The sequence below is a fragment of the Phyllobates terribilis genome, unplaced genomic scaffold (assembly GCF_046119375.1).
Source record: "Phyllobates terribilis strain yellow unplaced genomic scaffold, ASM4611937v1 Scaffold_2__4_contigs__length_985480577, whole genome shotgun sequence".
NCBI lineage: Eukaryota > Metazoa > Chordata > Amphibia > Anura > Dendrobatidae > Phyllobates > Phyllobates terribilis.
In genome coordinates, this window is record NW_027362762.1 from 751,748,925 (window position 1) to 751,769,191 (window position 20,267).

At 40.5% G+C, this 20,267-nt stretch overlaps 1 protein-coding gene across 1 annotated transcript in view; it reads left to right on the forward strand.

Moving 5' to 3' along the window:
- The window catches only part of TSPAN7 (tetraspanin 7), a 150,354-nt gene extending 132,091 nt beyond the window's left edge, over positions 1-18,263 (forward strand). The window contains exons 7-8 of the mRNA XM_073667295.1: positions 14,445-14,517; positions 17,242-18,263. Coding sequence (XP_073523396.1) covers positions 14,445-14,513 — 69 coding nt within the window. The 3' untranslated portion in view covers positions 14,514-14,517; positions 17,242-18,263. The remainder of the gene's footprint in view (positions 1-14,444; positions 14,518-17,241) is intronic.
- Positions 18,264-20,267: the final 2,004 nt, after the last annotated feature.

Below are 20,267 nucleotides of genomic sequence, written 5' to 3' on the forward strand. Positions count from 1 at the left end.
TAAGCCACAAGCGGTTTAGACTCTAATGCAGAACATACTTGGGATGCTGAGGTAAGAAGAGGCTGCTCACACTGCTGTTCACCATGTCTGACCTAATACTGGAGATACCAATGGTGCTGAGGTAAGAAGAGGCCGGTCACACTGCTGTTCCTCCTGTCTGACCTAATACTTGAGATACCAGTGGTGCTGAGGTAAGAAGAGACTGCTTACACTGCTGTTCACCCTGTCTGTCTGACCTAATACTGGAGATACCAGTGGTGCTGAGGTAAGAAGAGGCTGTTCACACTGCTGTCCACCCTGTCTGTCTGACCTAATACTGGAGATACCAGTGGTGCCGAGGTAAGAAGAGGCTGCTTACACTCCTGTTCCTCCTGTCTTACCTTTGGAAGTGCATTGAGATGTAGGTTGGATTGCTGCTAAAAGGGAAAAAAAAACTCTTTAAATCTTCTTCCTAAGCGAGTGTGACCGGAGTGTAAGTGCAAGTAAGTGTGTGACTTGTTTTTTAGTGAAGAGGTATTTGGGAATCCTGCAGAAAATACCTGTGTGAATTGCTGTGAGTTGTTGAATTGTGAACTGCTGAGTGCTTTTCTACCTGTTAGGTTTTAAAAAGCCCAATAAAACTAATTTTCTCTCTACAGTTTTACAGTCTCTTATTTTACTACCTGTGTATTTAGGGGTTAACTACATTGCACTTAAATGCTGAGGTATAGCTATACTCACAAGGGGTTAATTAAGGGTGAGGGGTCATAATTAAGGGTTTATAAGGGGCAGCTGGTTTGGGGCATCCAGTCCTTTGGAAGTGCATGGAGCTGTAGGTTGGATTGCTGCTAAAAGGGAAAAAAAAACTCTTTAAATCTTCTTCCTTAACGAGCGTGAACGAGCTGAGTGTGACCAGAGCGTAAGTGCAAACGGAAGTAAGTGTGTGACTTATTTTTCAGTGACTTTGGATTCAGGGAGTTTAGAAGGGAGGAATTTGGACTGAATTGCTGTCTGTACTTTATTAATGCTTTACATTTCTTTTTACCCAACATTTCTGTCTAGTGCAATCCCCATTAGGAAATGAGCTCCATTATTGACAATGCTATCCAGTGTACATCTTGCCACATGTATGCAATCCTTGAACAGCCGGTCATGGGTGCATACTGCTGTGCGAGGTGTGTGCACTTTGTGTGTTTGGAAGCCCAGGTACTGGATCTAAATGAGCAGCTGGCAACACTGAGATCCATTGACAATGCTCACTGGGGTAGATGTGAGGGAGGGTAGTAGTAAGGAACTGCAGGACAGTGAGGCACCTAGCTGGGTGACAGAAGGGGGGGTAGAGGGGAGAGTGCCAGGGGAGGCTAGTCCTAATCTGGCACACCCCAATAAGTTTGCAAAGCTGGCAGATGAGGGGGGTGTCGGTATAGGGGTAGCACTGCTGCAGCAAGGCATGTCCTCTGGAAGCCGGAGGAGTGTCAGCTCCAGTAAGGGGGGGGGGTGGGGGAGGAGAGGAGAGCAGGGCAGGCCAGGCAGGTGCTGGTAGTGGGGGACTCAGTTATTAGGGGAACAGATAGGGCAATCTGTCACAAAGACGAGGATCGTCGAACAGTGTGCTGCCTACCTGGCGCTCGAGTCCGGTACATCGCTGATCGGGTTGACTGATTACTGGGAGGGGCTGGTGAGGACCCAGCGGTCATGGTGCACATTGGCACAAATGACAAAGTTAGAGGTAGATGGAAGGTCCTTAAAAATGATTTCAGGGAATTGGGCTGCAAGCTTAAAGCAAGGACCTCCAAGATGGTATTCTTTGAAATACTACCTGTACCACGTGCCGCGCCAGAGAGGTAACGGGAGATTAGGGAGATAAATAAGTGGCTCAGGACCTGGTGTAGGAAGGAGTGGTTTGGGTTCCTGGAGAACTGGGCCGACTTCTCAGTTGGCTACAGATTCTACGCTAGAGACGGGCTGCACCTCAGTGGGGAGGGTGCAGCTGTGCTGGGGGAGAAAATGGCTAGAAGGTTGGAGGAGTGTTTAAACTAGGGATTGGGGGTAGGGTATTCATTTTATAGGTGGGGAAGATAGTGCAGATAGTGACCTGGGCACAAATAAAGAAATTGGGGGTGGGGTTAGAACAGTCAATATAGTAAGAAGGAATAGAGGTACAGAGAGATACATAAAATGCACGTACACTAATGCCAGAAGCCTCACCAACAAAATGGAGGAATTAGAATTAATTTTGTTGGAAAATAATTATGACATAGTGGGGTTATCTGAGACATGGCTGGACGAGAGCCATGACTGGGCAGTCAATTTACAGGGCTATAGTCTGTTCAGTAATGACCGTCCAAAAAGCGAGGGGGGGGGTGTTTATATGTAAAATCATCCATAAAACCCATCTTGTGTGAGAATATATGTGAATCTAATGAAAATGTAGAGTCCCTGTGGGTGGAGATAAGGGGAGGGCGAAAAAATAATAAATTACTGATAGGGGTTTGTTATAAGTCTCCAAAAATAATGGAAGCAGCGGAGAATATCCTCATAAAGCAAATAGATGAAGCAGCAACTCAAGGAGAAGTCATTATTATGGGGGACTTCAACTACCCTGAAATACATTGGAGAACAGAAACCTGTAGCTCAAGCAAAGGTAATAGGTTTTTGACAACTATGAGAGACAATTAATTACCTTTCACAACTGGTTCAGGACCCAACAAGAAGGGGGGCACTGCTAGACCTAATATTAACCAACAGGCCAGACCGCATATCAAATATACGAGTTGGGGGTCACTTGGGTAATAGTGATCACAAAATAATAAGTTTTCATGTAACCTTTAATAAGATGTGTATTAGAGGGGTTACAAGGACACTAAACTTCAGGAAGGCAAATTTCCAACGGTTGAGAGATGATCTTAGTGCAATAAACTGGGACAATATCCTGAGACCTAAAACTACACAAAGCAAATGGGAGACCTTTATTATCATCCTGAATAGGACCCGTGCACAGTATATACCCTATGGGAATAAACATGCTAGAAATAGGAGGAAGCCACTATGGCTAAATAGAGCTGTAAGGGACGCAGTAAGTGACTAAAATAAAGCATTTAGAGAACTAAAGCAAGTAGGTAGTGATGAGGCATTAAATAAATACAGAAAATTTAAATACATTCTGTAAAAACCAAATCATGGCAGCAGAGGTTGAGACAGAGAGACTCATTGCCAGAGAAAGTAAAAAATAATCCCAAAATAGTCTTTAACTACATAAATAGTAAAAAACTAAAAAATGATGTGTTGGCCCCCTTAAAAATAGTCTGGGTGAAATGGTGGATGATGATGAGGAAAAAGCCAATATGCCAAATGATTTTTTTTCAACCGTATTTACACAAGAAAAGCGCATGACCGAAAACATGATTAGTGATGACAGAAATTCTCCATGATATGTAACTTGCTTAACCCAGCAGGAAGTACGGCGGCATCTAAAAATCACTAAAGTTGACAAATCCCCGGGCACGGATGTGATACACCCGCGAGTACTGCAGGAATTAAGTAACGTCATAGATAGACCATTATTTTTAATCTTTAAAGATTCCATAATAACAGGGTCTGTACCACAGGACTGGCGTATAGCAAATGTGGTGCCAATATTCAAAAAGGGGACAAAAATTTAACTTGGAAATTATAGGCTAGTAAGCTTAACCTCTACTGTGGGTAAAATCCTGGAGGGTTTCCTAAGAGATACTATACTAGAGTATCTGAAGAAGAAGAATAACCTCATGACCCAATATCAACATGGGTTTACGAGGGACCATTCCTGTCAAACTAATCTGATCAGTTTTTATGAGGAGGCAAGTTCCAGACTGGACCAAGGAAAAGCAGTGGATGTTGTGTATATGGACTTTTCAAAAGCTTTTGATATGGTTCCACACAAAAGGTTGATACATAAAATGAGAACAATGGGGATAGGGGAAAATATATGTATGTGGGTTAAGAACTGGCTCAGTGATGGGAAACAAAGGGTGGTTATTAATGGAACACACTCAAACTGGGTCTCAGTGGGTTACCACAGGGGTCAGTATTGGGCCCGCTTCTTTTTAACACCTTGTAGGGGGCATAGAGAGTAATATTTCAATATTTGCAGATGACACTAAACTCTGCAGGGTAATCAATACAGAGGAGGACAATTTTGTATTACAGGAGGATCTATGTAAACTAGAAGCTTGGGCTGATAAATGGCAAATGAGCTTAATGGGGATAAATGTAAGGTAATGCAGTTGGGCAGAGGAAATAAAATGTATAATTATATGCTTAATTGTAAAACACTGGGCAAAACTGTAACTGAAAAAGACCTGGGTGTATTGGTGGATGACAAGCTCACGTTTAGTGGCCAGTGTCAGGCAGCTGCTGCAAAGGCAAATAAAATAATGGGATGCATTAAAAGATGCATAGATGCTCGAGGAGAACATCATTTTACCTCTACACAAGTCATTAGTGCGACCACACTTAGAATACTGTGTACAGTTCTGGTCTCCGGTGTATAAGAAAGACATAGCTGAACTAGAGCGGGTGCAGAGAAGAGCGACCAAGGTTATTAAGAGGATTGGGGGGTCTGCAATACCAAGACAGGTTATTACACTTGGGGTTATATACTTTGGAAAAACGAAGGCTTAGGGGTGATCTTATTACTATGTATATATGAGGGGACAGTACAAAGACCTTTCTACATATGGAGGAAAGAAGGTTTAATCATAGTCACAGACGCGGATTCTTTACTGTAAGAGCAGTGAGACTATGGAACTCTTTGCCGCAGGATGTTGTAATGAGTGATTCACTACTAACATTTAAGAAGGGCATGGATGCCTTTCTTGAAAAGTATAATATTACAGGTTATATATACTAGATTCCTTGATAGGGCGTTGATCCAGGGAACTAGTCTGATTGTTGTATGGAGTCGGGAAGGAATTTTTTTCCCCAATGTGGAGCTTAGTGTTTGCCACATGGGTTTTTTTTGCCTTCCTCTGGATCAACATGTTAGGCTATGGGTTGAACTAGATGGACTTAGTTTTTAAGGTTGAAAGAAGACTGTTACTATGACCTAATACTTGGTGCTGAGGTAAGAAGAGGCTGCTCCACGCCCATATTTCTGTCAACCATACCCATGTATTGTCATTCATAAAGATATGGTAATCTTCAGGTAATCTTCAGGTCAAAGTGGAACTTCCTATTGCACGCACTCACAAGCAACTGTGCTATTAATATTCTAGGACCGGTTTCTGTCAGTGTAAAAAAAAAAAAAAAAAGTAATTTTATTCTATGGTTACCTTCATACACAAAACAATTGTGGTTTGCTAATTTAAAGTTAATGTATTTATAATTATATGAAAAAGCTGCTCCAACGAATGATACTACTAATGTCCTTTAGCTGTGTAATTATGATGATCACAGCAGAAAATTATTTGGTGGGGGAAGTGACCTGTTAAAATTTAATTTCTTTGAAATGATTTACATCTTGAAATCTTATCCATACACCTTAAACATTCAGAATATGTAGAAATGTCCAATTGTAGTAATTCCAGATGTTTCATGAACCCCCTCGTAGAGGCTACCGCAGATGTTTTTATGGCTTCCCTGTTAGGTTTTCTCAAGTTTCTCTCATGTATGAGTCTTCTGATCAGTGTCCAACATTGATAAAGTATGATGCAATTACAAAATGTCAGGAAAATTCTTCAAAACCTCCTGATCTCTGTTAAAGTGGCCATGCACAATACTTGTTTGATGCGACCTGAAGAGTCAATCCTTAAGGATTAATGTTCTGTGTATGTAATAAAAATCGATTAGTTCCGACCAGTGGAAATTAGTTCCATCTGGTGTAACAGATTAAAGATTTGCTTTAAATTTCTTTCCTCGGTCATACTGATTATATACTACAGTTGTAGAATTTAATCTCCTTATATGCAAAAAAATACATGTGAACAGTATACATAAAAGATTGTGAAAAAAAAAAATGAAGATATATACTGCCGGGAGGATTTTAGGAGCAGCATTGGGCATGACAAGAGCACTTGACCAGATGTTCAAACCCAGCTCCTGTGTGGAATTATATTTTTTGTGCATAAAGTCTATGCCACATAAAAAATATATACAGCACATTGTGAAAGTATTTGGCCCCCTTGAACTTTTCTACCTTTTGCCACATTTCTGGCTTCAAACATAAAGATATAAAATTCATAATTTTTTGGGAAGAATCAACAAGTGGGACACAATCGTGAAGTGGAACGAAATTTATTGGATATTTTAAACTTTTTTAGCAAATTAAAAACTGAAAAGTGGGGCGTGCAATATTATTTGGCCCCTTTACTTTCAGTGCAGCAAACTCACTCCAGAAGTTCAGTGAGGATCTCTGAATGATCCAATGTTGTCCTAAATGACTGGTAATGATAAATAGAATCCACCTGTGTGTAATCAAGTCTCCGTATAAATGCACCTGCTCTGTGATAGACTCAGGGTTCTGTTTCAAGTGCAGAGAGCATCATGAAGACCAAGGAACACACCAGGCAGGTCCGAGATACTGTTGTAGCGAAGTTTAAAGCCGGATTTGGATACAAAAAGATTTCCCAAGTTTTAAACATCTCAAGGAGCACTGTGCAAGCCATCATATTGAAATGGAAGGAGTATCAGACCACTGCAAATCTACCAAGACCCGGCCGTCCCTCTAAACTTTCATCTCGAACAAGGAGAAGACTGATCAGAGATGCAGCCAAAAGGCCCATGATCACTCTGGATGAACTGCAGAGAGATCTACAGCTGAGGTAGGAGAGTCTGTCCATAGGACAACAATCAGTTGTACACTGCACAAATCTGGCCTTTATGGAAGAGTGGCAAGAAGAAAGCAATTTCTCAAAGATATCCATAAAAAGTCTCGTTTGAAGTTTGCCACAAGCCACCTGGGAGACACACCAAAGATGTGGAATAAGGTGCTCTGGTGAGATGAAACCAAAATCGAACTTTTTGGCCACAATGCAAAATATGTTTGGTGTAAAAGCAACACGGCTCATCACCCTCAAAACACCATCCCCACTGTCAAACATGGTGGTGACAGCATCTTGGTTTGGGCCTGCTTTTCTTCAGCAGGGACAGGGAAGATGGTTAAAATTGATGGGAAGATAGACTGAGCCAAATGCAGGACCATTCTGGAAGAAAACCTGTTGGAGTCTGCAAAAGACCTGAGACTGGGACGGAGATTTATCTTCCAACAAGACAATGATCCCAAACATAAAGCAAAATCTACAATGGAATGGTTCAAAAATAAACGTATCCAGGTGTTAGAATGGCCAAGTCAAAGTCCAGACCTGAATCCAATCGAGAATCTGTGGAAAGAGCTGAAAACTGCTGTTCACAAACGCCCTCCATCCAACCTCAATGAGCTCGAGCTGTTTTGCAAGGAAGAATGGGCAAGAATTTCAGCCTCTCGATGTGCAAAACTGATAGAGACATACCCCAAGCGACTTGCAGCTGTAATCGCAGCAAAAGGTGGCACTACAAAGTATTAACTCAAGGGGGTGGAATAATATTGCACGCCCCACTTTTCAGTTTTTAATTTGTTAAAGTTTAAAATATCCAACAAATTTTGTTCCACTTCACGATTGTGTCCCACTTGGTGTTGATTCTTCCCAAAAAAATTAGAATTTTATATCTTTGTTTGAAGCCAGAAATGTGGCAAAAGGTAGAAAAGTTCGAGGGGGCCAAATACTTTCACAATGCACTGTATATTTTTTTAACATTTATATTTAGAAAAGGATCTCTTTATGGGTGCTAACTTGTTTTGAAGTAAAACTGATAGTCTTGGAGGTAGTACGTCCTTTAATTGGTGGTATGACTGTTTTATCTTCTAAATCCCACCACTTTCATGACAATAGGTGTTAATGTTTGATAACATAATAAGCAAATACCCTGCAGTAAATAAATAACAATAGTGCATGAAAATAATATTGGGTGCTTATTTAACATAATTTTGATAAAAAAAATGTAAAAGCCATCCCACCACATCACGGTGACCCTTTTTGGGACAATCCTAACCTCTAGTATTAACTTTCCAAGTGACAATTTTTTTTTAACCCCTTCCCAACATGCGCCATATATATATATATACACGGCACCATGATCGCGCAGGGTCACGCTGAGCACCGCTGTGATTGAGTGTGGGTGTCTGCTCTATTTGAGAGCGGACACCCCGCAGCAACGCCCACAATTTTTGCTAGCAGGCATTGAGCCCATCTGATGCCGCTGTCAATAGTGACAGCAACATCGCAGAGGGAGTGAACTACCTCTGTGCTTCCATCAGCACAACGTGATATGATCACTTTGTGCTGATGTTCTCCATGGTGATCCCCGGTCCCAAGAAGGCCGCGGGGTCCTTCAGGGTCCTGCAGGAAGGTGGCCTGTCAGCACCTGCCAGAGAGCAGGAGCTGAGATGCCTCCTTCCTGCCTGTCAGACGCTGATCTGCTGCTCTGCAGCGCAGAAGCATTGCAGAGTACTAGATCAGCGATCAGGGCTGCATTGCAGAGTTTTAGATCAGCGATCAGGGCAGGCAAAGTTGATGTCCCATAGTGGGACAATGTGAAACAGTAAAAAAAAGTTAATAAAAATATTTAAAAAAAATCACAAAAAAGAGAAAAAATATTAATCCAATAAATACATTTATCTATAAAATAAACAAAAAAAGCACAAATTATTTATCGCTGCATCCAGAACGACCTGACCTATAGAACTGTCCTATTAGTTAACCCCTTCAGTGAACACCGTAAAAAAAATAAATGAAAAACAAGGCAAAAACCTATGCTTTTATCATCATACCGCTAAACAAAAAGTGCAATAAAACGCAATCAAAAATACAAATGTAAGTAAAAGTGGTGCCGCTGAAAATGTTATCTTGTCCCACAAAAAACAAGCCACCATACAGCTCCGTCAGCGGAAAAATAAAAAAGTTACAGCTCTCAGAATAAAGCAATGGAAAAATAATAATTTTTTCTATAAAATAGTTTTTATTGTGTAAAAGCGCCAAAACATGAAAAAAACAATATAAATGTAGTATCGCTGCAATCTTACTGACCCAAAGAATAACGCTGCCTTATCAATTTTATATGCCGGAACGGCATAAAAAAATCCCCAAAAAACAATTCCTGAATTGCTGTTTTTGTGTTCATTCTGCCTCCCAAAAAAATAGAAAGCGATCAAAAAATGTCGTGTGCCCGAAAATGGTGGCAATAAAAATGTCAACTCCTCCCATCACTTGACTGTCGGCAGAAATATGGAAAAATTATAGCTATCAAAATATGGCGATGCAAAAACTTTTTACAATAAAAAGCGTCTTTTAGTGTGTGACAGCTACCAATCATAAAAACCTGATATAAATCTGGTATCGCTGTAATTGCACCGACCAGAAGAATAAAGTCGCCTAATTACTTATACCGCACTAGGAACGACATAAAAAATAAATAAAACTAATTCTTCACCTCCCAAAGATAGCAGTAAGGTTCAGCTCACAATTATCCTGGGCTGAGCGCTTACATCAGTGTTTCCGTGTAAATCTGTGAAATACGTGATTCAGACGGAAACCCCGGCGGAAGTTTCCCTATAATGAGGCAGATGGAGACACTGGACGCTGCCTGGCCTATGATCTGGCAGTGTCCGTCTTTTTATTTGGCATGCATAAAAGTGCTGTCGGCCACAGTTTTGTGCTCTTCTGAAAAGGACAACGCTGAACAGAGACCAGACTGAGTCCAGAGTAACTCTGCTGCCTCATTATAGTGAATGGGCCCTCAGGGGTTTCATCTGAATCACGTCACTTGGAGATTTAAATGGAAACCCCGATATAAGTGCTCAGCGTAGACCACAGGATAAATGTGATCCTAAATGTTATGTAAAATGTTGTCAATTTCTACTCCATTCACAAAAAAGCCAGTCCCCACTCAGGTCCGTCATCTGTTAACGGAAATATAGGGGGCTTCCACGTTACTGGTAACACAAAGGCTCTGGAAAAAACTAAATGGCTCCTCGCCCTCCAGAAGAAATCCATTGAATTCTGCACTCACAAATTCAAATGTCCCCCTCCCTTCTAAGCTCCACAGTACGGTCACTACAATGTACTGGTCACTACAACGGTAGTTTGCAATCTTCACTTAGCAACAGCCACTGTTGCTTGTTTCTGGAAAATACCCATGGAGTCAAAATCGTCGCTACACCTGTAGATAAACTCACAAGGGGTTATAATTTCCAAAATGGGGTCACTTGATGGGGATCATAGAATCATAGAATGTTAGAGTTGGAAGGGACCTCCAGGGTCATTGTGTCCAACACCCCTGCTCAATGCAGGATTCACTAACCCATCTTGGACAGATGTCTGTTCAGCCTCTGTTTGAAGACGTCCATTGAAGGAGAACTCACCACCTCTCGTGGCAGCCTGTTTCACTCATTGATCACCTTCACTTTCAAAAAGTTTTTTCTTATATCTAATCTGTATCTTCTCCAATTCAGTTTCATTCCATTGCTTCTCGTGTTTCCATGTGCAAATGAGAATAAAGCTGATACCTCTACAGTGTGACATCCCTTCAGATATTTGGAGACGGCTATTAAGTCTCTTCACAATCTTCTCGTTTGCAAGCTAAACATTCCCAAATCCTCTAACTGTTCCTCATAGGACATTGTTTGCAGACAGGTGACCATTCTGGTCGCTCTTCTTAACTTGCTCCAGTTTCTTCATGTCTTTTTTAAAACATGGTGCCCAGAACTGGACACAGTATTCCAGCTGGGGTCTGACCAAAGAGGCATAAAGGGGGATAATTACTTCACGTGATCTAGACATTACTTAACGTGATCTGCTCTTCTAGCACGTAGTGGCTCTGTATATGGAGTCCGCAAACAATTCTAGGAAAATCTGCACTCCAGGAGGCAAAAAGCGCTCCGTCACTCCTGAGTCTCGACATATGCCTAAGCAGTACTGCACAGCCACATATGGGGTATTTCTACATTCAGCAGAAATTGTGGGACAAATTTTGGAGCAATTTTTATCCATTTTCACGGCTCAATGCTATAAAATGCTGTGACACACCTGTGGTGCCAATATGACCCCATTTTACAAACTACACCTCTCAAAGAATTCATCTAGGGGGATCACTTCTGGGGGGTTCAGCTGAAATGGCACCTCAGGGGCTCTACCAATGTGACGTGGCACTCTCAAACCAGTCCAGCAAAATCTGAATTCCAATATGGTGCTTCTTCCCATCTGAGCTTTGCACTGTGCCTCAAAAGTAGTTTTCTACCACATATGGGGTATCTGCGTGCTCAGAAGAAATTGCACAACAAATTTTGGGGTCCATTTTCTCATGTTACTCTTGTGAAAATGCAAAATTTGGGGATAAAAAATATTCTTGTGGGAAAAATGTGAATTTTTTTTTTTTTTTTCATTTTCATGGCTCAAATTTATAAACTTCTGTGAAGCACCTGGGGTTTCAAGGTGCTTACCAGACATCTAGATAAGTTCCCTGAGGGGTCTAGTTTTCAAAATGCTGTCACTTGTGGGGGGTTTAGCACATGAGGGGCTCTCCAAGCGCGACATGGCGTCTGCTAATTATTCCAGCAAATTTTACATTCAAAAAGTCATATGGCCCCCTTCCGAGGCCCTGCTGTGCACCCAAACAGTAGTTTTTCCCTCACATATGAGGTATCAGTGTACTCTGGAAAAATTGCACAACAAATTGCATGGTGCAATTTCTCCTGTTACCCTTATCAAAAAGGCAAAACATGGTGCTAAAAAACATTTTTTTAAAAAAAAATTTTTTAATTTTTTTTTTTTATTTTCATGGCTTAACATTATAAACTTCTGTGAAGCACCTGTGGGTTCAAGGTGCTCACTTCACATCTATACAAGTTCTCTGCGGGGTCTAGTTTTCAGAATGATTCCACTTGTGGGGGGTTTCCACTCTTTATGCACATCAGGGGCTCTCCAAATACGACATGGTGTCGTCTAATTATGCCAGCAAATTTTACATTCAAAAAGTCAAATGTCGCTCGTTCCCTTCTGAGCCCTGACATGTGCCCAAACAGTGGTTTTTCCCCACACATATTGGGTATCGGTGTGCTCAGTAGAAATTGCACGACAAATTTTGGGGTCCATTTTCTCCTGTTACATCCTGTAGGGCATTCCGCATTCTGACTGCTCTAACTATAAAGAACCCTTTCCTATTTAGCTGCCGGAATCGCCTTTCTTCCACCGGTAATGAGTGCCCCCTGGTCCTTTAGTATGGTCTTTGGAAGAACTAAGTCATGTGCTAGTTCTTTGTACTGACCACACATATATTGAGATCCCCCTCTGAGGCGTCGTTTTTCTAAGCTAAACAAGTCCAACTTTTCCAACCCCTCATCATAGGAGAGGCCTTCCATCCCTTGTAATAATCTAGTTGCCCGCCTTTAAACTTACTCTAACTTCTGAATATCCTTAAGATGTGGAGCCCAAAATTGGATCCCATATTCTAGATGTTGCCTCGCCAGTGATTTATAAAGGGGTAACAAAGAGTACATTGGGATCTCAAGATTTTATTTCTCTTTTTATACATCCTAAAATCTTGTTTGCTTTTGTTACTGCTGCTTGACATTGAGTACTGCTGCTCAGCTTACTCGTAACCAGAATACCCAAGTCCTTCTCCTGTTCTGTTGTCCCAAGTATACTCCCATTTAATGTATATGTAGCAATAGGATTACTCTGTCCTAGGTGCATTACTCTACATTTATCTATATTAAATCTCATCGGCCCAGTGTTTGCCCATTCAGTCATCTTATCCAGATCGTTCTGCAATATCGTAATGTCAAGATCAGATTTTAATATTCTACATAGTTTGGTGTCCTCAGCAATAACTGACACTTTACTCTCAATCCCATCCCCAAGGTCATTAATAAAAAGGTTAAAAAGAATCGGTCCTAGCACAGATCTCTGCGGTCCCCATTGCTGACTATATCCCATTTAGAGAATGTACCATTTATGACGACTTAGTTTCCTATCATTTAGCCAATTCCTTACCCATCTACATATAGTTCCCCCAAGTCCTTGCTTCTGTAGCTTCAGTATAAGGCTACACTGTGGTACAGTATCAAATGCTTTCGCAAAGTCCAGCTAAATCACATCAGCCGCATTACCAACATCCAGATTTGCACTTACCTCCTCATAGAAACCCAACATGTTGGTTAGACACAACCTATTTTTTCTTGAATCCGTGCTGCTGATCATTTATCATATTCTCTTCGATATACCTCTGCAAGTCAGATCAAGAAACTGATGAATCGGCACCTTTAATCTTTGAAAGTAAATGTTCATGCTAATATGGGGTATCAAGTATCGATATAAATACGATTTTCATATCCCTTTTTGTAGTACTACAGTATTTTCTTTTTGTTTTGTTTTTTTGTAAATTGCATTGGTTTAAGAAACATTACATTTATTTTATGATTTCCATCTCAAGATCTGCAGTCAAATCTTTAAGTTTTTTATTTTATATTAAATATTCTACCTATGACATTCACCTATTTTCTGTACACCAATCATGTACATGGCAAACATACAGGAATTGGCCAAGATTAAATAATAGTCTGTTTTTTTTCCAGAAACCACTGCAGGTCCATGGCTTGTGTCTGGAATTGCAGCTGAGCCCTCTTCACTTGAATAAGGATAAGCTACGATACGAGGCCCAGCCAATAGTCAAACATAACCCTGTTACTGACGCACCTTTTTTTTCCCCTCTTACATTCGTCCTGAAAGGTTTACTCAGCCTAAGGGCAAGTTCAGCATCCAGCATCCATGGTATCCAATATATGATTTCTACATATTGCAGATTATCGGATGAACATAGTTAGAGCGGTATTCCCATCTCCAACATCCTATCCCAATATATAGTAGGTGTAATAATATTGCCAAATACCTCCAATTAGAAATGTAGTATAGTTCTTCTGATTCGCTATGTCGCTTGCCTCATGTGCAGGGCATTGCCGTAGCTTAGCTATCCATGGTTACGACCACTAACAAGTAACTAACTGTCACTATATAAGTGGTCGTAATCATGGATACCTAAGCAACTGCAATGCCCTACACGTGGGGCAAGCGGCATAGTTTATCAGAAGAACTATGCTACATTTCTAACTAGAGGTATTTGGTAATCTAATTATTACACCTACTACATATTGGGATAGGATGTTGGAGATGGGAATACCCTTTAATTATGTTCATCTGATAATCTGGAATATGTAGAAATCACATATTGGATAGTATTGATGCTGGACAAGCTACATGTAATGGTGTATAAAGCAGTTTTACACGTATTACTGTTGTAAAACAATAATCCGTGCACAGAAAACTAGATGTTATTTATTAAGCTAAAATGGTTCATGATTGCCGCCTAATGTATGGATTATGCTTCTTGTCTTGCAGCTGATTGGAATGCTGTTGGCGTGCTGTCTTTCCCGGTTCATCACTGCAAATCAATACGAGATGGTGTAACATGGTAAATTTGCACCTTTTTCTTTCTGTCTAGCATTAGGCACCAGCTCCCTCCGTCACTTACATTCCCTGAATTGTATTTGATTTTACATTGTTGTAATTTAAAACTAATCAGCTCCAATGTGTCTGCCTTTATTGGTGCATGCGAGACACTTACATTGCTCATGCGAGTTTATGCTTTTTTATGTATAAAATAGAAAATTGAGTTTAATGTAATTTTTTACATGCAACATTAGTGCTTGATTGCTCAAAAATGGGAACAATATACTGTACAAGTTTGTAATTTACATTAACTTTTCAGATCAGCTTAATTTATCCAACTGTGCACTCTTTTTATCAGTCTAAAAGGGGTATTTCCCCCATAACATGTGAGGCTCTTTTATACTTGTCCCCCTGCACTGTGTCACTCTTGTCCAGGAATAAGCACACTTCCATTAAAGTAATTAGGACCAAGCTTAAATTTTCTACACTGCGGTTGGATGCAATAAGGAAAACCCATTAAAGTCTCCTTCATTGCGAGAGTTGTAGAGGTTTAATCCCCCAACAACATGATGGCATCTTGTAGCGATATAGCGCTTTAATCAGTAGTGAACTCTTAAAAATATTGTCTGCAAGATTGATAAACTGGAGCCTAAAATGTGCTTATTGGTAGCCAGGAGTGTGTATAGTCCTGGAGGATTACTTGTTGTTTTTGCGCCTCTAATCTCTATGAATGGGGGTCAACAACATATATTACTGCTTTTTATTCCTATGTCATGGATACATGTATGCATTAAATTTCGAACCACATACCCATACTCTTCACCCAATTTTGGCAATATTTATCATCTATTTTTCAAATGTATAGATTGTATATCGATAAAGGACAATTCATTGTGTGACAAAGATATGAAGCATGAAATTCTGGAAGTTTTTCCAACGTTTAAAATTTTGGAATTTTTAATTATTTTTGCAATACCATGCCTGTATTGGTGTCCAGTTAATGGAATTGTCCCAGCAAAACCGGGGCAATATGAAAGAAGTTCAGAGCTACATGCTTAAAGAGAACTTGTGGGTTTCGTTCAAAAGGATCTGTACTTACAACAAACATTGCATAAATCAATGGTACGAGTGATTACAAGAAACTTTGCAATGTATCTTGTAAGAGAAATCCGATTTCTTCGCCACTTATCAGACAGTTCTTCCACTCTCTCTGCCTCCTAAACTTGTCATCTACTGTGAAAAAGCAGCTCAAGTTCATTAAGCGAAGACTAACTTTAAAGCCCCTGTCTCACATAGCGAGATCGCTAGCGAGATCGCTGCTGAGTCACGGTTTTGGTGACGCAACAGTGACCTCACCAGCGATGTCGCTATGTGTGACACTTTGCAGCGATCAGGCCCCTGCTGTGAGGTCGCTGATCACTGCAGAATGTCCTGGACCTTTTTTTGGTTGTTGCCCTCCCGCTGGTCAGCACACATCGCTGTGTGTGACTAGCGGGAGCAGCGATCAGGCTGGTAACCATGATAAACAGCGGGTTACTAGGGGCGCACGCGCACTTAGTAACCTGCTGTTTATCATGGTTACCACTCTGCTATGGTGAGCGGTAACCTCCCGCTCACCATAGCAGAATGGGGACCATGATAAACAGCGGGTTACTAGGTGCGCGTGTGCCCCTAGTAACCCGCTGTTTATCATGGTTACCAGCCTTCTCCTGCTTCAGCAGGCTGGTAACCAGGAGCAGGACATCATGGAAAGATTCTTTCCACGATGTCGCTGCTCCCCTTATCGTTGGTGAGCCTGCCTGTTTGACAGCTCACCAGCGACCACATAGCGACGCAGCAACGATCCCTGACAGGTCGTATCGTTGTCGGGATCGCTGCAGCATCGCTAAGTGTGACGTGGCCTTAAGTGTCATGTGAAAGAGCCCATTACCCTCTATGTAAAGGGGAGGAGCAGCAGGAAAGGGAAAATACAGAAAAACATTGATATGAGGTAAAACGCTTGTATTAGAGCTCTGCACAGAGCATGATTCAGATCATGACAACTCAGCTCTGCAGTCTAATTTCCTACGTGTTGCTCTGCAGCTCATCTCTGTGAGCTAAAAAGTGAATGAAGAGCAGGCATTCCCTTCTCTGTGTGGTCTATGGAAAAAAATCACTGTAGCTTGCCCAGTGAATTGCAAATGACAGAGCATGCAGAGGGAACAGAAGTGACGCAAAGCCAACCCAGCCTGGTCCTACATAATTGGCATATGATGAGCCGTACATTAAAAGTAGTTTCAGAGTAGAAGTGAACATTTGTTTGGGAATTTAAGAACTAAAATGGAAGAGTAGGGCTATGCAACCTAATGAAGTCAGTTTGGGGGCTTAAGGGACCTTACAGGATGTTTACATATTGAGCGCTCGTGTACACAGCCTTAATAGGGTGGTCATTGAGAGCCATGGGGCCTCTACTGTACCTGAGGCAAAGGCATTCAGATTTTTTTCTTTCAGGCGGTTTCCATACTTATTCAACAGAAACAAAATACTGCAAGCTTCATTGGATAAATATATGTCTAGGGGGAAATATCTCCATACCCACACTGCCCGCAAAGCTGGTATGGCATACACTGAGCGCTACTGTGTACATGAGCCCGAAATGTGGTACTAATTTTGGCTTTGCTTTTTAATTTTAGTTTAAAAAAAAAAAAAAAGTTATTGAATATATTTAGTGGCAAGTATGTGATATATTGTTTCTTTCTCCTCCCAGGATCCACCCATTATTACATGAGGAGCTGAAGGAATCAAGAAGGAATTTACAGAATGTTAGAGCACAAGACACATTTACCAAGCACTCCGTGTTCCCATTTTGTAGTGTAACCATCCGTTCCAGTAAAGTTGTGCCATGAAGAGTAGCCTATATAGTGTCTAACTGCACACTTCCTCCCGGGAAGGCTTTTCGTATGATGGCACTTTGTGTGTTCTTTAGTCATACTGTAGTTGTATTGTTACTATGATAATCCATTAACTGCCTCAACCTGGCTGTGCATGCAGTGGCTGATACAAACGAAGGGACTAAGACGTCCTTACCAACGATTTATTAAATGTTCTATGCGTTTATATAAATCAGTACATGAAAAAACAAATATAGCCTATCTAATCTTTTTTATATATATATATATATCTCTATATATTTATTTACAAGGCATACTTCTTTTTTATTTTGCCATATACCACATTACTTAAAATAAATCTGTGATATTACAATACTTGAAGAGTCATGTTGAGCTATGTTGTGCTTTGAATGGCATCCAGTAGGCCTAAAGCTAGGCTGCACCCTGGATTCTTACTCTGTGCTGTATGCCTAATGCTAATGATCTTTGTCTAGTGAATTTTTTGCTTCAGATTCCAAATTTTTGTGTTTCACTGTTACTAAACTGTTGTTGCTTACTGTGAAGGCAATATATTGACGCTTTTTTTATCCTTTAGTGTACAGCTAACCTCAATTGTGCCGTCATGCCGATTCCTTTCGTTCTTCCTTCCTAGCTAATGTTCCTCCAGTTTTGTTCCCCACATGTTGCTTTGGAAGTACAGCAACCAAATTGATATTTTCAGGAAAGTGTGAAAACTTGGGTAAGGACAGATATTGGAAATGTTCAGACCTTTTTAAACATAAAATTAGAAAATATGATAATTTTTTTTCTTATAATGTCTCCATCTAGCATGCTGAGGACAATGCTTTGATATTGTGAGCATTTGTGATAAATATATATTAATAAACTGAACTACAAAGAGAGATTTTATTGTGTTACTTTATTTATAACCCACCATCAAAATCATTTGATTTCATACCATCCTAGTCATTTTATGCATTCTGGGCAGCCTCGTGCCACTGCCGAGTTTTTATTTTTAATTAGATGTGTAGTTTTTGGTATCATTATAAAATAGTGTATTCCAAATTGCACCTGTTAAAGGCAACATGTCATTTAATTCATGGTGCCAAAACAATGGGCAGCATATATCTGAGTCTGGCGGCGGCACGATTGCGGCATGGTATGACCTCTCCTGAAACTCTGCGGCATGTCACAGAAAACAAAGTTTAAAGATCTTGCTTCTCCATGCACAGCTTCCGGTGATCGATCTAAGCATTGTTAACTTCATTAAAAAAGAAAAGCAAAGCAGCCTAGAAATGTAAAAAAAAAAAAAGACCACTTTTTTTACACAAATATGACTTGCGCAAAAAAGAACCAGTCTTGTGCACCAGAACGGTAATACAAGAAATTATAAATTCCGCCTTCATTGTAGCCTAGTGGCCACCGTCTTAAGTCAGTGTACAGAGATGGTCAGTAAATCAGATATTTTACCTCCACTTATTAAAACTGTATTGTATATTGAGCCCCAATGGGGTCAGTGCCGATATTGTCTATAAAGCGCCGTGGAATTAATGGCGCTATATAAGTGAGTAAAATAAATAAATAAAAGTATATGTTTTATAGAAGCATTCTGCTGAATATTTGCTAAATTGATCATAGAGCTGGACACCAATATCTAAACTACTCATAAATCATACAATTTACAAGGCTTAATGAGTGAAGTACTGTAATTTCCCATGTGTAATTGAAGGGAGCAATTTAACCAGAGATCTTTAACAACATCAAAAAGGATGTTGCATATATATGTTGGAATATTAACACATCTATTAAAAAAAACCCTTCTATAATGAGAATTCACAATTACTTGTAACATCTGGCTCTTAAATCTGGTGTTAGTAGCCTTTTAGACTGGATGCTATATGTGGTGCCAATCTTATATAGGTCCCTAGCTTTCAGCTTTTGCCTAGAGGGGTTGAAGGCATACTTTACAACTGAATTCAGATTGATTCAGCAATGTGGCATCATTTTTAGGTCAATCTGGGGAACACCATTTACATATTTCACACAGGGCTGTGCTACCTACAGATTACCCACATAGCTCTGCTTTATGGATATTACACAGACACTCACTGCCTACAACATGTAGTACCATGAGCAGATAAACACTGTAGTGAAACTTTCATCACAAACCTGGACAGCCCCTTAAAATAAAATATTAAGCACTGTACCATGCCCAATCCTAACAGCGTGTAATATACTCACTGTCAGGATTTGCCTCTGCTTGCTGATTCCAGCAGCCATCACACGACCACCCATATGCGATTTTCATACTATGGTCACGTGTCAACTAGCTTTTCTTCCTATTTCTCTCAGTGAAGCAGAGGCAGTAGTATTTCCAAGTTTAGGAACAGACAAGTGAAATTATTCCCTATGTGCAACTTGCCTTAACGATGTCACCATAGGGATGTGCTTGTATGGAGCGTATTCAGGAGCTGAGCCTGCTCAATACCGGGCAGATGTTGCATGTGATTCATAGCCGGCATCTGCCTGTAACAGCAGTGATCAAAGCTCAGCTTGATTGCTGCTGTTTTAAGTATAGTGGCTTGGCTTTTAACCTATTTTGTTATATTACAACCTGTGTTTAAATATTTTTGTAATCCGATTTGTGTGTGATTAATCAACACTAAATAGTCTAAGTTGGTGAAGTGAGAAAGACATAAATTACACTTATGGGGTGGAATAACTAAAAATTGGCATGTGCCTATGTATTCACCCCTTTTGCTGTGAAGCCCCTAAAAATTTCTGGTTCAAGCAATTACCTTCATAAGTCACATGCTTGGTGAAAGGAAGTCCACCTGTGTGCAATCTAAGTGTCACATGGTCTGTCAGTATATATAGACCTTTTCTGAAAGGCCACAGAGGC